Source organism: Phascolarctos cinereus, unplaced genomic scaffold, assembly GCF_003287225.1.
Source record: "Phascolarctos cinereus isolate Bilbo 61053 unplaced genomic scaffold, phaCin_HiC Scaffold_5;HRSCAF=322, whole genome shotgun sequence".
NCBI classification, from domain to species: domain Eukaryota; kingdom Metazoa; phylum Chordata; class Mammalia; order Diprotodontia; family Phascolarctidae; genus Phascolarctos; species Phascolarctos cinereus.
In genome coordinates this window covers 392,056,730-392,071,918 of record NW_027555958.1, presented here as the reverse complement: position 1 = coordinate 392,071,918, position 15,189 = coordinate 392,056,730, and the positions used below count along the sequence as shown (strand labels likewise).

General features: G+C 38.5%; 1 protein-coding gene across 1 annotated transcript in view; it reads left to right on the top strand.

The window, feature by feature from the left end:
- Positions 1 to 6,728: 6,728 nt before the first annotated feature.
- Positions 6,729 to 15,189, top strand: part of CDC73 (cell division cycle 73) — a 145,207-nt gene continuing 136,746 nt past the window's right edge. Inside the window, exons 1-3 of the mRNA XM_020984445.2 lie at positions 6,729 to 7,211; positions 12,659 to 12,764; positions 14,892 to 14,961. Of these exons, the coding sequence (XP_020840104.1) occupies positions 7,081 to 7,211; positions 12,659 to 12,764; positions 14,892 to 14,961 (307 nt within the window). The 5' untranslated portion in view covers positions 6,729 to 7,080. The remainder of the gene's footprint in view (positions 7,212 to 12,658; positions 12,765 to 14,891; positions 14,962 to 15,189) is intronic.

Sequence of the window (15,189 nt, the reverse complement as noted above, 5' to 3'; positions counted from 1 at the left end):
TAATTATCATTATATGACCAGTCTATAAACACATTATGAGAGTCCTAACCTCCATGCCTTTTTAATTATTTCTACTTCCTGGAATACCCCTATGATCGCTGCTAATTGAAATCATACCTGTCCTTCAAGACCTAGCTCAAATAAAATTTCTTCCTTGAAGCTGGTCCATCATATCATGGAACCTCCCCTGTAGGGAATTATATTTGCTTTATAACATTTGATCTGTTTTTATATGTATTTATCAAATTCTATTTTGCATTATGGGCAGCTAAGTGGTGCAGTGGATAAGAACACTGAACCTAGAGGCAGAAAGACTCATTTTCTGGAGTTCACATCTGGCCTCAGACTCTCATCTATGTGACTCCAGTCAAGTCAATTAACCCTGTTTGCCTCAGTTTCTTCATGTGTGTCAACAGACAATCACAACTTCACGAAAGTTACATGAAAACTAGGTTTATTACAAGAGAAATGAACCTGCATGTGGAACCCAAAGAGTTCATAACCCATACAGAAGTTTGCATTTTTATAATAGCAGGACCAAGGAACTCCTTCAGAAATCAAAAATCCCCACCTAAAGGGGCATGGCATGGCAGGGGGAAAGGTGCAGTCAAAGTGGGAAAAGGACAACACTCCTTCCAGGGAGGAGCAAGGTGATGGCAAAAGCCACATTCTTTTCCTTTGGGAACTGCTAGACTATGAAGATAGGATGGCTGCTTATCTATCAAGTTTCCAGCTACACAAGCAATTTCTTAGTCTAGTGCACACTGACTGGCACCTGTCTTGCCTCTCAAGGATACACAGGGAGTACAACTTGGTATGCAAATAATACATTATGTCAGCTGGGGGGGGCATGGCTTTGTTCTTGACACATTCGGACTCTCCTACACAGTCTGGGTCCAGTGTTTCTGGAAAATATGGCAACTCAAAAAGACAAGTTCAGGGGACCCCTTAACATTTGTAAAATGAGCTGGAAAAGCAAACGTCAAACTACTCCAGTATCTTTGTCAAGAAAACCCAAATGGGATCACAAAGAGTTGAACATGACTGAAAAGGGACTGAACAACAACAATTTTGCATCATAATTATGTATGTGTTTTATCTCTTCTACTATGTAAACTCCTTGTGACTAAATAAGTAATCAGGCCTAGAGCAGTTCAGTGACTTACTGAAGGTTACAAATAATCCTAACTACAAGGCACAGGAGAAAGTATGTCTAGCATCTAATCCTCCCAAAAACTTTAAAATCTATTCTGTTTTACCTAGATCTTCCTCTTCTTGATGCAATTTGATACAATAATATCATTAGTCATTAGCTGAATTTCAGATCCTCCTAAATATACAGAACCATAATGTACATCTCAGCTTTTCTGGTCAGCCTGTGAAGGACTGAGTGAATAGTTTATCTGAGCTTCCATTTAAGTATTTCACATCATTCTTCCCATTCATTATTTTACTGAAAGTATGATGTTCTAGAGCTCAAAAACAAAATTGTGAATTTGCTAAGAACCTGAATGGGGGGAAAAAATTAATCTAAAGACAAGCACAAAATGATATGAAAAATAAGACCTGCTGTTATAGCAGGTGTTTAATTTCTCAAACTGAAAATCCAGTGTTATGAGTGAAACTTCACAACACGAATTTTGTTTTAAGTAATGACAGTAAGCATGTAATTGAGAGATTTGCTTAAATTCAATAAATATTTGCTGAATTGAATTCAAAATTGTGTCATTTTCTTCATGTTTGAAGTGTTAGTATAGAATAGAAATAATGTTTACTCTATCAGGCTATTTATTATATTTAATGTTTACATGTTTGCCCCTAAACATGACTACATTAAAACATAAAAAACATTCACTGGAAATGAAGCAAACATACAGGATGAGAAGAGCAATAATATTTTGGCAAAGGACATAACTATACTTCAGTAATCAAATACTCCACATTCAGAGACAAAGTGCACATTAAATTAAGATATTCAATATACAAGTAATACTTCCAAAACAAAGAAAAATTTATCAGTTCTTGCTAAGGAGATCAACAGTAGGGTCTCAAGATTTTATGTATACACACACACACACATATATACACATATGTATGTGTATGTATATATGTATATCTACATGCATATTTAGATACATATATGTACACATACATTCAAAAGCAATCCCTCAGGGTTAATCCTAGAGCCCTGAGGGTAATGGTAGTAAGCCACTCTCAAGGCCCCTTGCCCATAAATGGGAATGGGAATGACTGACATAGGCCCAGGAGGGGAATTAGTCTGGGCCATTGCAATAGAAAGGGATTGGGGTAAAGAGCCTGAATGAAGGAGGGTGATTAAACACTTTACAAATATCTCATCTGATTCTTTATAAAGTCTGCTTCACAAACCAGTCTTCATATTTTTATGTACAATGACTAGAGAATAACTTATTGCATATCCATCTCTTTATCAAGAGCCTGTTTTAGAAGACCACCCACCCTTTAGCTTTAGGCTTAACAGAGTTAACCCTTAAAAAAAAAAGTCACCCCTGCAATTTAGTAGTCAAGCCTCTAGGTGGCAGTAGTGCCACATTACATTTTCAACTACACTCAACACAAAGGCTTTAATATTTAGCAGGAGTGTTCTGCACTACCCAGAATGGGGTAATTATTAGGCATGTTAACCCAGAAGTGCATTGTGATGTATTGTGATTTTTCTTCTTGGCTTCCAATAAAACTTACCTAAAACAAATACACACACACACACACACACACACACACACACACACACAAAAGGATATGGAGAAACTGCCATTTTGGACATTTCTAAGTCAGAAATGGCTAATAATTACAATAATCTTAAAGAAAGTTGTTTCTGGCAAACTGGTGCCTAAAAGCATAGAGTATTAATGTTTTTTTTTCTTCAATAGGGAGGATACAAGCAAGTAGGTGTTGCACAGAATGTTGATCTGTACCACTTGAGTATCATGGGGAAGGGAGGACATCAATTATTCATTAAAGTAATAAGTATTGAAATAATGAGTGTTGAATGTGCTGTCATTTTGTAGCTCTAGGCTTAAAGATTGAACTTTTAGTGGCAGTTATGTCACCCGTATAATTTAGGCAGGCTAATAGCAGGTGGTAGTTTTGACTGTAATATGGAACTATGAGAAAAATATAGGCATTAAGACTGGTTGATATCGAGAAGCTGTTTTCATAGCATAATAGATTTAGAACTAAAAGGGTCTTTAAAGCTATCAAGTTCAAACTCCCCCCAACCACCCATCCCATTTTATATCAAAGAGCATGCCCTGCTTAAGCCTGGTGATACTTCTAATGGAGTTTCCCAAACCTTAATAGTACAAAATAACAAAAATTTTGCAGGATCATGGACAAGTCATTTAATTGCTCTGTGCCTCAGTTTCCTCATCTGTAAAATGGGGAGATCTTGGATCTGATTGCTTCTAAAGATACTTTTACCTCTCAATGTAGTATCCTATGAAAACAGCTGATCTTAATATTAACTATTCCATGCAAAACGATCATTTCAGTTCAATTTAATATTAAGCACCCACAAGGATTGGAGTCAGGAAAACTTGAACTGAAATCCTGTCTCTGCCATTGCGCAAGTAATGTTATCCTGGACGAGTCACTTAACTTCCATGTGTTTAAAGCAACTTCCTAGATGTATCTACTAAGCCTGTTTCAAGTTGTGATCTATATATATGTGGAGAGATTTCCCTTGCCAGAAGATCATCAGCTCCTCCCTCTAGGTGTATTAAGCACGGGAAATACCAATTTTTAAAAATGATAGTCAACTGCACTCAAGGAATTTACATTCTACCACGGAAAGGGGAGGAGGATTTTACATGTACATGTAAACTGTACATGAAGAAATGCATATTACAAGGTATAGGGTAATGGAAACAAAGGAGAGACAGAGAGATTCATATTATTCCAAGAAAAGTAAAAGAGAAAGAGCAACTTCTAAAGAAATCAATGTCTAAAATACCTTTCTTAACTGAATTTTACTTCATCAAGTCATACTGAATTTTAAGTTGTAGCCCCAAATCCCAAGGACTCCGGGCTTCAGATTAACTTGATGACAAAGCTCTCCTGGGCCAACCTCAAACAGCGGCAGTTGACTTTTCTTTGGTGCTAGTCTTTTGTCTGTCTCCAACTTAATCAGAGTGAAGGAAAAATGCTTTCCTAACACTTACCATCAATTATCTAAAGCCAGAAATGCCACCCTTCTTTCTGCTCAAATCTCGACAGCGGTTTTAGTATTGTTGAGAATATATATGCATGGAAGTAGAATCACATTCTTTTTAGTTATGGAAAGTGGCGAGTTTTTTCCCAATATCCTTCTGAGTATACCTATAATCATTTTCTCTATAATTTGGCTTAGAATAATTACTATTTTAAGCTGCTGAAACTCCTTGCAGAAGACCCTTCATCTCCTAACTCCGTAGGTTTTACCTACAACCCCCTCACACCTAGAATGTACTTCCTCCTCTCTCTCAACAGGCGGGTTCTTCAGGCTACCTTTAAGATTCAGCTCGAATCCCAATTTTTGCAGGAAGTTTACTTAATTCCAGCGTTCCCTGGGGGATTACATTCATTCACTTTGTATACATCTTGTAAATTCATAGTTGTTCGCTAGTAGAATTCTCCTTTAAAATGTGCGCTCCTAGAGGTACGGACTATTTTTGCATTTCTGTGAATTCACAGCACTTAGCCCACTGTCTGGCACCTAGCTAGTAAACTAACTTACCAAATAAGTACTTACACAGTGAATTTCCAACTAATACTAGTTGTCTCGTTGCCCTATTGTAGTCTGATTTCAATTGGGAATACCCTACCTGCCAGTTCCTATTAGTTCTGGCTTCTTCACAAAACTCTTTGAAAATTTCCCTTAGAATATTAAAAAAATATTCCTTACAAAATAACATTACATTCTGAACAAAATTTAAACAAAGTTTATTAATACAGCCTTAAGGTGTGTGGGTTTTGAATATTAGGCTTAAACTGGTTTCATTATAGATATCACCCCAAACAGTCCTGAAATATAGTCCTTCAGCCACCATGTGTATATGCATATATACATGTACATATATTTTAAAACACACATCTATGTGCATATATGTATACACATACACATACATAAAATATATATTATGCCATAACTCCATTGAATAGATGTCATAGAATGGGAAGGGTCCTTAGAATTCAGTCCAACTCCCTCAATTCTACAGTTGAAGAAACTGAAGCCAAGAAAACTTAAGTGACTAACTCAGAGTCACAGGGGCTTAAATGCTTGAGACAAGGTTCAAATTCAAGTCCTTCTGATTCCAAATCCAGGGCTCTATCCATGACCACACCAAGCAGTCTCATTAACTCTCTTATTCTCACTGTTACCATAGCTATGGTACAGAGGAAAACAACATCAGTGATACCCTTCAGTGTTTTTTTAAAAAATCTGTTCACTGCTCTACTAAGGAGGAGTGGGGTCAGGCAAAAGGAGCCTCTATTAGCTCTACCTAATTGTGTGACCTTGGGCAAGTTATTTAGCCTTCTTGAACCTCAATTTCTTCATCTGTAAAGTGTAGATAATAATAATAGTACCTCCTTTTTAGGGTTTTTGTTAGGATCAAGTAAGATGATAGCTGTACAGTGCTTAGCACAACACCCGACACATAGTAGATGCCTAATAAATGTCTTTTCCATAAATATGAATTAGTAACCCTACCATCACAATTATTATTTTATTTAGATTATGTACTACATTATTTTAACCCCTTTAAAGGCTGCAAAGAGCTTTTCTTTCACAACTTGTCTAGCATCAGCGAGGTGGTCTTTTAAACTTTTATCTCACCTCCCCTTGTGAACTCTACAATCCAATGAGTCCCGGCTGTTCCTTCAATAAGACTCCTAAATCCGAGCATTTTCACTGGCTCTCAACTCATTGTCTCTTTCTTCATCTCTCCCTCTGGATTCCCTTGAGGCTCAGATACAATTCTACCTTCTGCAAGAAGCCTTTCCCAAATTTCTTTAACACTAGAACCTTCTCTTTGGGATTATCTCCAATGTATCTTGCATACATCTTGTTTGTGCATAGTTGTCTGCCTGTTGTCTACATTAGCCTTGATGAAAGGGACTTTTTTTTAACCCTTCCTTGTATACCCAGCTATTAGCATAGTGCCAGGCAAATAGTAGCTGCTTAACAAATGATTTACTGACTCCAAGAGAGCAGGGCCTGTTTTTTGCTTCAATCATAAGTGCTTGTTGACTAGAATTGATCGTACTAGAAATAAGATACAAGCCTCCAGTTCTCCCAAAGCCTTCCAGCCTACTTAAATTGAGTTCACAGAGGAAGACAGCATTACGCAAATTAAACACCCCGAAACAACCCACCTTCACAAGTCATAAGAAAGTGCACAGTAGGCATGACCAGGGAAGAGTCAGAGACAGCCACCTAATAACCGCAGAACACAACTGGGATAGGAGTTAAATCTGAAGACCCGGGGAGAGACCACAAAGCCGAGACGTGCGAGAACTACCAGATTTCGGCGTTTTGGCCACGCCCCAGAGTCGGCTTGTTTGTAAGTGGCGCGTGGCTGTGCGCGCTCTGCCCGACTGCGCTCGAGCCGCACGCGCACGCGCATCACAAGCGCGTACCCCGGGTCAGTCTAGACTGAGCGTGTGAGTGTTGCGCTGTCTGCGGCGCCGCGTGCGTGTCTGGCCGAGCTCCTATCCCAGGAGGCCTCGGCTCCCCCTGGCGGCAGCGGGACCGTGGCGGCGGCAGCGACAGCGGCGGCAACTGGAGCTCAGGCGTTCAGCTCGGGCAGCCGGCGGCGGGGCCTTGCCCGATAACGCGGGGTCCTCAGCTGCCTAGGTGTCTAGTGCTGTCGTCTTCGCGGGCGGCTGTTAGTGCGGCTCCTGTTGGTGCGCTGTAGTGGTGGCGGCGGCTGCCGGCCAGGGGGAGCAGAGAGCCCAGAGGAGGGAGGCGGCCGAGGCGGTGGCGGAGGCGCAGAGGCGGTGGGGCCGGCGGAGCGGCAGCGGCCGAGGTAGCGCGGCGGCCGAAGCGCAGGGGGGGGGAAGATGGCGGACGTGCTGAGTGTCCTGCGCCAGTACAACATCCAGAAGAAGGAGATCGTGGTGAAGGGGGATGAGGTGATCTTCGGCGAGTTCTCCTGGCCCAAGAACGTCAAGACCAACTATGTGATTTGGGGGTGAGTGAAGCTCCGCTGCCGCCCAGGGGGAGGGCGGGCGGGAGGAAGGACAGCGCCCCCTCCTCGCCCTTCTGCCCGGCCTCCCGGGATCCAGGGAAGAGGGAAGAGATAGGAAGTGTGCGGCGGGGAAAGTTTCCCCCTAACGCTGGAGTTCACTTTGGGGGCGAGAGAGGCAGGAGAAGGGCCGTCCCTGCAGATGTTCTCCTCCTTTAAACCCTTAGGGAGCGAGGGGGGGGGCGGGACCAAGAGGGCTCCTAGGGGCCGCGGGCCTTCCCGGAGCCCCCCCCCACTTGCGGACTCATCCCCCCGGGGGCCCTTGGCTCTGGCGGGTTGCCATGTGTGGGGCGTCCCTTCCCCCGCCCGCTCGCCCCCCCACCTCGCGCTTTCTCCCCGCATTCTTCCTCTGTCTCCCCGCTGGCCAGGGGTCTGAGCATGCTGTTAGGGGTACCCAGAGACGGAGGAGAAAGAGCTGGGCAGGTGTCCTCTCGAGGGGAGGGACTGAAGAGTTTGGTTGGGTGTGCTCAGGGGAGGTGGGAGCCCAGTGAGGTTTAGGGATAGGCGAGGGATCTCATTGAAAGTCTGGGAGGTGGATGCCGTGTCAGGTTTAGGTGGGAAGGCAAGTAGGTGCTCACGGAGATTGTGGTTGACATCAATCAAGTAGCATTCAGTAAGCGCCTACTCTGTGCCAGGCTCAAAGGCAAAAAACCCAATTCCTGCTCCCAAGGAGCTCAGTCTAATGGAGATGAGGTAGACATAAGGGATGAGTATTTTTAAAAGTTGGTGTGATGGAGCAAAGGAACATGATTGTATATGTGGGCCTGCATTTGTCTTGTCAGGTCTGGTTTTTCCATGTTATAAAGTCCCTTTGTGTTTCTTGCTTTACTAAAATTATGATGTATTGGAAATTCTTGGGCATGAAGATTGTACCAGGACCCTTACTGTCATTGTTTACTTATTATGTCAGTCTTATACTTGGTGAGGTTTGCACTCTAACATTTAGGCTCTTGGGAGCAAAAACTTCAGTTCTCAGCAAGGGAAAGGTGTAGAACTTGAACTGTAATTGAAAGGACAGGTGAAATTCAATTATTCTTGGGTGATTTTTGTCACATTGAATTCTTACTGCAGAAAGGTTTAGTTTTTTTGGTTGATTTTTGTATGTCACGTGACACTCCGCTTTTCTTAAATTCTTATCAGAATTTGCACAGGGTCACAAAACTTTTTTTAAAATTATGTGTTTTTGTTTTATGAAGCACATTCACTGAGCTGCTAGGGTAGTGGGGAGACAAAAAACAGTTCCACCTGTATTTGAATGGAGATTATAGTCTATTAGATGTGACATTTTCGTAGATGTTTATTACCGTGTGATAAGTGCCTTGGGACTTCAGAGAAGGAATGATCACTCTTGACTGTATTTGAGCTAGTTCTGGAAGGATATGCAGGATTTACCCAAGTAGAACTTGGGAAGGGAGGACTTTAAAGGGAGATGAAACTGCATGTGCAACAGTATAGAGGCAAAGTAACTTAGAATATGTTTAAGAAAGTAGTCCAGTTTGGGGGGGGATTAGAAAAGTAATAGGAGACCAGCATAGGAAGCTGTACTGGGACCTGATTATGGATACCCGTTGAAGCACCTATTCAAAACTGTATTGCTTTTTTTGTTTTGTTTTGTTTTGTTTTTGTGGTTGGGCAGTGGGGTTAAGTGACTTGCCCAGGGTCACACAGCTAGTAAGTGTTATGTCTCTGAGGCTGGATTTGAACTCAGGTCCTCCTGAATCCAGGGCGGGTGCTCTATCCACTGCTCCACCTAGCTGCCCCTAAAACTGTATTGCTAGTAAATATTGTTTTGACTGAAGTATACAGCCTTCCTCTCCCCACCCCCACACCCCCCATTTGGTATGTATTACATTTGTGCAGACTGTTGTCAGTGCTATATTTCATTTTGTGTGTATGGAATATACATGCATACATATTCATTTTACCTTTTGAAGACACTTCATTTTGGTCAGTGATGTTTGTTTGTTTGTTTGTTTGTTTGTTTGTTTGTTTGAAACAATATGTAGGTTTGGGAAGGAGCTCTTGTTTTTACATTAGACCTAGGGACCTTTGGCAAATAAAGTCCCAGGCAGTTCCCTGAAGCACTGAGAGGTTAAGAGTATAGGATTATTGATCCAGATCTGGAAGAGACTTCAGAAATCAACTAGTCCAACTCCCTTCAATTTACAAATGAGGAATATTAGGCCTATGGAGGTTAAATAACTTTCAAGGTAGTAAATATTATAGGTAGAATTTGAACCTAAGTCCTCTGAATACAAAATCAATGTTCTTTCCCCTGTACTACACTACTTCTGTAGTAAGTAACAGAGGTAGGATTTTTAATTTGTTTCTTCCTGCCTCCAAGTCTGCCAAGTAACGATGCCCCTACTGAACTTTCTTATAAATTAGCTTGGTATATTGATCTTAATTTCATGTTTCCCATCTTCTGATGGAAGTGCTAACAGTGAAATTCTCAAGAACGTGAGCTGCAAAAAGGAGGAAAAATCAAACCATTGAACTTCCTGGCTGGATAACCCAAGCCCTGAATGAGAATGGGCTGAAAAAACTTTGTTATGCAAACCATAACAGAATTGATTTTGTACTTAAACCTTTAGCATGGGTTTATTAGACTCCACTAACCAACTGGAAATCATTTTATGAAAGTATGATGTATGTGTACATACGTACATGTATACTGGCTTTTGGAGCCTAATATACTGTGGTATAGTACTGAATGTACACACTAAAGACCTTTCCTTAGATCAAGGTATTTTGTGTAGATTTTCTAGGGAGACATTTAATATGAGCTAACAGTGGCATAAAGAATACAGTATATTGACATTTTTCCCATCAAAAGACTTTAAACCATTTCACACTGTCTTCATTCTGTTAATTAAATAATTGTGCAAGATAGAGAACATCAAAAGCTCAAAGCATATTTGTTTCTTTATGCTAGGACAGAGATACATAATTTTGATCTTTTTCTACTACCTCTTTTCAGATGTAGTAACACAATGTGGAGATCCCAGTGTATTTTCATGGAAGTACTGTAAAGGTTTTTTGTTCGAGGTTTGGGCCTATAATAAGTGGGATGGAGCATTTGCCTGATGAAGGAATCTTGAGAGAACAGTATGTTCTGTGGTTTGTTTCAATGAATGGTTTACTTGGAGGGGAGATCTGGGCTTTGGAGATGGGTAAATAGAATATAACACAAACACTTTTGAGTGAAGGGGAGAGGAAAACAGATCCAGATCATAGATGATGTTTCCTGAGGATTTAAGGAACTTGACTCAAGAAGAATTGAGCAGTTTGAGATAGTTTGATTATTTGTGGAAAGCATTTTATTTTTTCAGGTTTTAGAAATCTGTTTTAAGTTGTGGGTAGAAAGGACACAAAACTTTCAGTACTCTGTATGTATTTAGATCTCCTGGGAAAAGATCACTGGCATCTTGATCAAAAGGATTTTTGAAGCTGTGAGTGAGATATTTTCGTGTTGCTTGAAGTTGGTAAAGGACAAAAGTTGATTATGCCAGTTTGTTGTTATGAAAGTTTATAAGACCTAATAATAATAATAAAACTCAAAAATTATGTAGTAATTTAAGGTTTGTTAAAGGGTTAACACACCCTTTGAGGTATGTAGTAGAAGTATTCAAGTGAGGAAACACACTTTGAGAAGTTCAGTGCTACAGCAGCACAGTTATTAAGTCTGATGTGATATTTGAACCTATAGAGGTCTTCTGTCTCCATGTCTGATGTTTCATTTATTGTGCATCAAAGCATAGTGCTTAGAATGTTCTGTAAAATGAGACTAATAAGATCTTCACTACTCACCTCACAGGATTTTTGTGAAGTTAAAGTGAGATGATAGATACAAAGTACAATGTAAAGTTAAGATAATATGTCAGTAGCAGTGGTTATGCCAGAATACTTCTTAAATATGTTTTAATCTTGTGAGGTTATCTTCTTTTATTCTTTTCCCTCAGGTATTTTAGTGGTCTGACAGTTAAACTTATAATTAAAATGTTTCTCATACATATGTGTGTGTGTATTTATATATATATATATATACATATATATACACATATATTTGTATAAAATTTTATACATAGGATAATTACCTTGGTCAGTGGTGTGAAACCTGCAGGATACATTTAACTTAGAAAATGACAAAATAACATTGTTTGTGTTGTATTTTTGTTGTATCAAACATTTCTCAATTAAATTTTAATCTGTTTTGGGCTACACACCAAAGCTGAATTTGGGACAATGAGTTTGACATTTCTGATCTAGGTGAACTATCACAGATTATGAGGCCCAAGTGAGATAACGCATGTAAAGTGCTTTGTAAACTTTAAAGCCCTACATAAATGTTTATGTCGATGGCAATATTAATTATCCTGTGCCAAGGGACTGGTATTAAATAAATGAAAATTTATTTAAAAAAAAGTGAAACTTCTTAACAGTTATTTAAAATTATATCACACATATTGTGGTCAGTTGTATCTAAATTTCTCAAAATCATTTTTTCTAAGTATTATATTTTTAAGGATTTTAAATTTGCATTTTATTAGGTCAGTGTATTATAGTGAAATATTTTGATGGTGTTATAATTTTGCACTAACATTATGAGTACTTATTAAGTGCCTATCATGGTATGTAGTACTAGGGAAAATGCGAAGATTAACAAGTCAGCCTCTGATCTCATAGAGCTTCAGATAGGGGATATGACATAATAAAAATAAATATAATACAGAATAATACCTCATTAGTACATATAGTTATAAAGTGCTATGCTGTCAAGTCCAAGAATGGGATAAGTGTGAATGAGGGGAGCTTGGAGAAAGTTTCACAGAGAAGGTGACATTTTAGCCTGGAGTTTAAAGAATGAGTGTAGATTTTTATGGGGTTGGAGTGAGTGAGGGAAGACCATTCTAGGCATAGAGGGTATGGAGGTCAAAAAGTGTTGTGCATATATGGGGAAGGACAAGTAGTCCAGTTAGTTTGGACTTTAGAATAGGTAGGAGTGAATTAGTATGAGAGAAGGCTGGAAAAGAGGGCTTTCAATGCAGATTGAGAAATTGGAAGAATGTTAAGTTGAGAAATGATAGGGATCAGGTAAGCATGTGAAAGGAAAGTTTTGCCCCAGTTGTGAAGGATGAATAAAAAAGGTTTAGGGAGGAAGTAAAGTGGAAAGCTGGTTAGGATACTAATAATCTTTTAAACATAATAGTTAAGTAAGATCATAAAACTTAGAGCTAGGGGGACATCAGAGTAATCTAGTCCAATTTAACTGATTTTGTAGATAAGGAAACTGAGGCTTTAGGAGGTTATAGCTTGCCTAGGGCCACGCACTTTTAGTTTTTCCCAGTGCACTTTACTGCTTGTGAGTAAAACTCTTTCTTTGTTTACTTCAGTACAGGGAAGGAAGGCCAACCCAGAGAATACTACACTTTGGATTCTATCTTGTTCCTGCTTAATAATGTACATCTTTCTCATCCTGTATACGTCCGACGTGCAGCAGTAAGTAGAACTCTTTTCAATGGTTTGTTGCTATAGGAACTACTGTTTTATGTAAATTATATGGGACAGTTAAATTTCTAATTATATTTTTAATTTTTCTGCTTGTAAATTCAAAAGAACGAAGGGGAGGGAAACTGACACAGGCAAGAAAAGCCAGGCTAATGTCTGTGATTTTTGTTATTTTCATATGAAACGTATTCCTGTGTTCACACTAACAAAAACAGGGAGAAATTGCTGAAATGATTCTTACCTCTATGTAATATAATCTAGTAGGGCATTTGATGATATAAGATATTTTATGATACATTGTGTATTTTGTAGTTATATTCCAAAAGCTATGGAAGGGCAGAATTCTAGTTCTAAAATTCTGTGACCCTATAGCTTCAACAGTCATATGGTAGTTTCACCAATAGCGTTGTTTATATATCTATTAGAAGCAGATAGAGCTTTAAAAATAACCATGAGAAATTTATCTCTGTGTTTTTAAAAACTGTGCAAAAAATATGAGGCTGTGATAAGAACATTTAAAAATCTTGTCACAGTAATTAGAATTAATATGTAATTGTTGTTAGAGTTAATTATTTCTGTATCTTATGTAAGTAGGCTAGTTTAAAAAAATCTTGCATATTGATCATGTATAGGCAGTTTATAAAATTGAATTAAGAATTAGCTTTACGTTTTTATGACAGACTTAGGAATAATCTTATTTGTAAAGTGAATGTTTTCATTTCTTTGATTATCTTTTTCATGAGGTTTTCACACAGTGTCTGGCACTGTCCTCTGTACTATATTTAACAGTGAAATGAGTACACTATGTAGAATGAGATAATAAGACCAAAATGTGTGCCTATATTCTTTCTAGTCAGTTGGCACTACTCTTGCATGTCATTATTGTAGGCCTAATTGTTGGTAAAATTGGAATAGTATATACTAGAAATATGAAATGGAGAATTGAGGCAATTATATAATATCCAGTTGATTCAGGTCCCCGAATTTATTTTACTTTGAAAATTTGCCCAGTGTTTTCTTGACCTCTACCTGCCTTGGTAGTATTTTTTAAAATGTAGAAATCTGAATCACTTCCTTAAAATGTAGATACTTGCTGCGTTTTAGTTTTATTAAAGCTTATTTTCCATCGTCCTGAAATAGCCTGCATTGTTATTATTTGAGGAGGGTAGTTTGTTTTTCTGTATATGGAACCTTATTAACAGGAAATTACACAGAAGAAAAAGAAGCTACATGGAAGGAGAATTGGTTTGGAATTAGAGAATTCGTGTTCAGATCCTGTCACTGGCACTTAGTACGTGTAACTTGGGGCAAGTCATTTCATTTTTCTGGCCTCGGTTTCATTCCCTTCAAAATGAGGGGGTTAGGCTAACCCTAAGGACCCTTTCAGCTCTGAATCCAATCTAAATTTTCATTCTGTAAAGTACCAGTTGAGAGTAGAGGAAGCAGGAAAGGCATCTGATGAGCTAAGAAGATCTTCATTGTGTAGGGAGTGTCTTCAGTTTGGGGAGCAAAAGAAACAATTTCTCAGATGTGTAAAGTATGACATCTATGATAAAATAGTGAATGTTCAGAATTTGTTTTGGAGATTGAAGTGGGATAGATACTGTAAAAATGATAGCATTGAGGAAAGTGGAAAGAATATTTAAAATCAGAAAACTTGGTTTAAGGTCCTAGTACCAACACTTACTAGCTGTGTGACTGGTGAAGTAATTAAATACCTGAAACTGTTACATTATCTGTATTCTGACAAAATTGTTATGAAAAAAAGTGCTTTGTAAATCTTAAGGTCATATATAACTTATAGTTATATGTAGCATATGTATAATATATAAATATATAATATTATATATACATAACTTAGAGTTTCTTTTTAAGAGTAAATATTTCTAAATGTCCTATGTATTTGAAAAGAATTCAGCCAAAATTTATTTCTGAAAAAAAGTTTAGATTCATTAGCATCTTTTGACTGACTTCTTTCTGTAATTATCATATTTAAAGATATTTGATATGTAGATATATTTGAGTGGAATTCAAGAAGCCATGTGGTTTTTAACTGAGCACATTTCATAACTTTTAAAGTACTGTTTACTGATGTCAAATCTATAACTTTATCTTTAGACTGAAAACATTCCTGTGGTTAGAAGACCTGATAGAAAAGATTTACTTGCATATCTGAATGGCGAAACGTGTGAGTAATTACTACTATTGTTCTTTAGATAAAAAACTTTCTGGCTTACAGAAAGGGAAATTACAGTTGATTTTATCAGCTTGTATTAATGTAGATTTTACCTACATTCTGATGTAGCTGATTCACCTCTTAGAATTATGAGGCACTGTTGCTCCTGGTCCCTGCTCTCTTGCAATCTCCCACATGTATACCATCAATTTTCTATTTTAAGGTGCTTAAAAGGAGGGA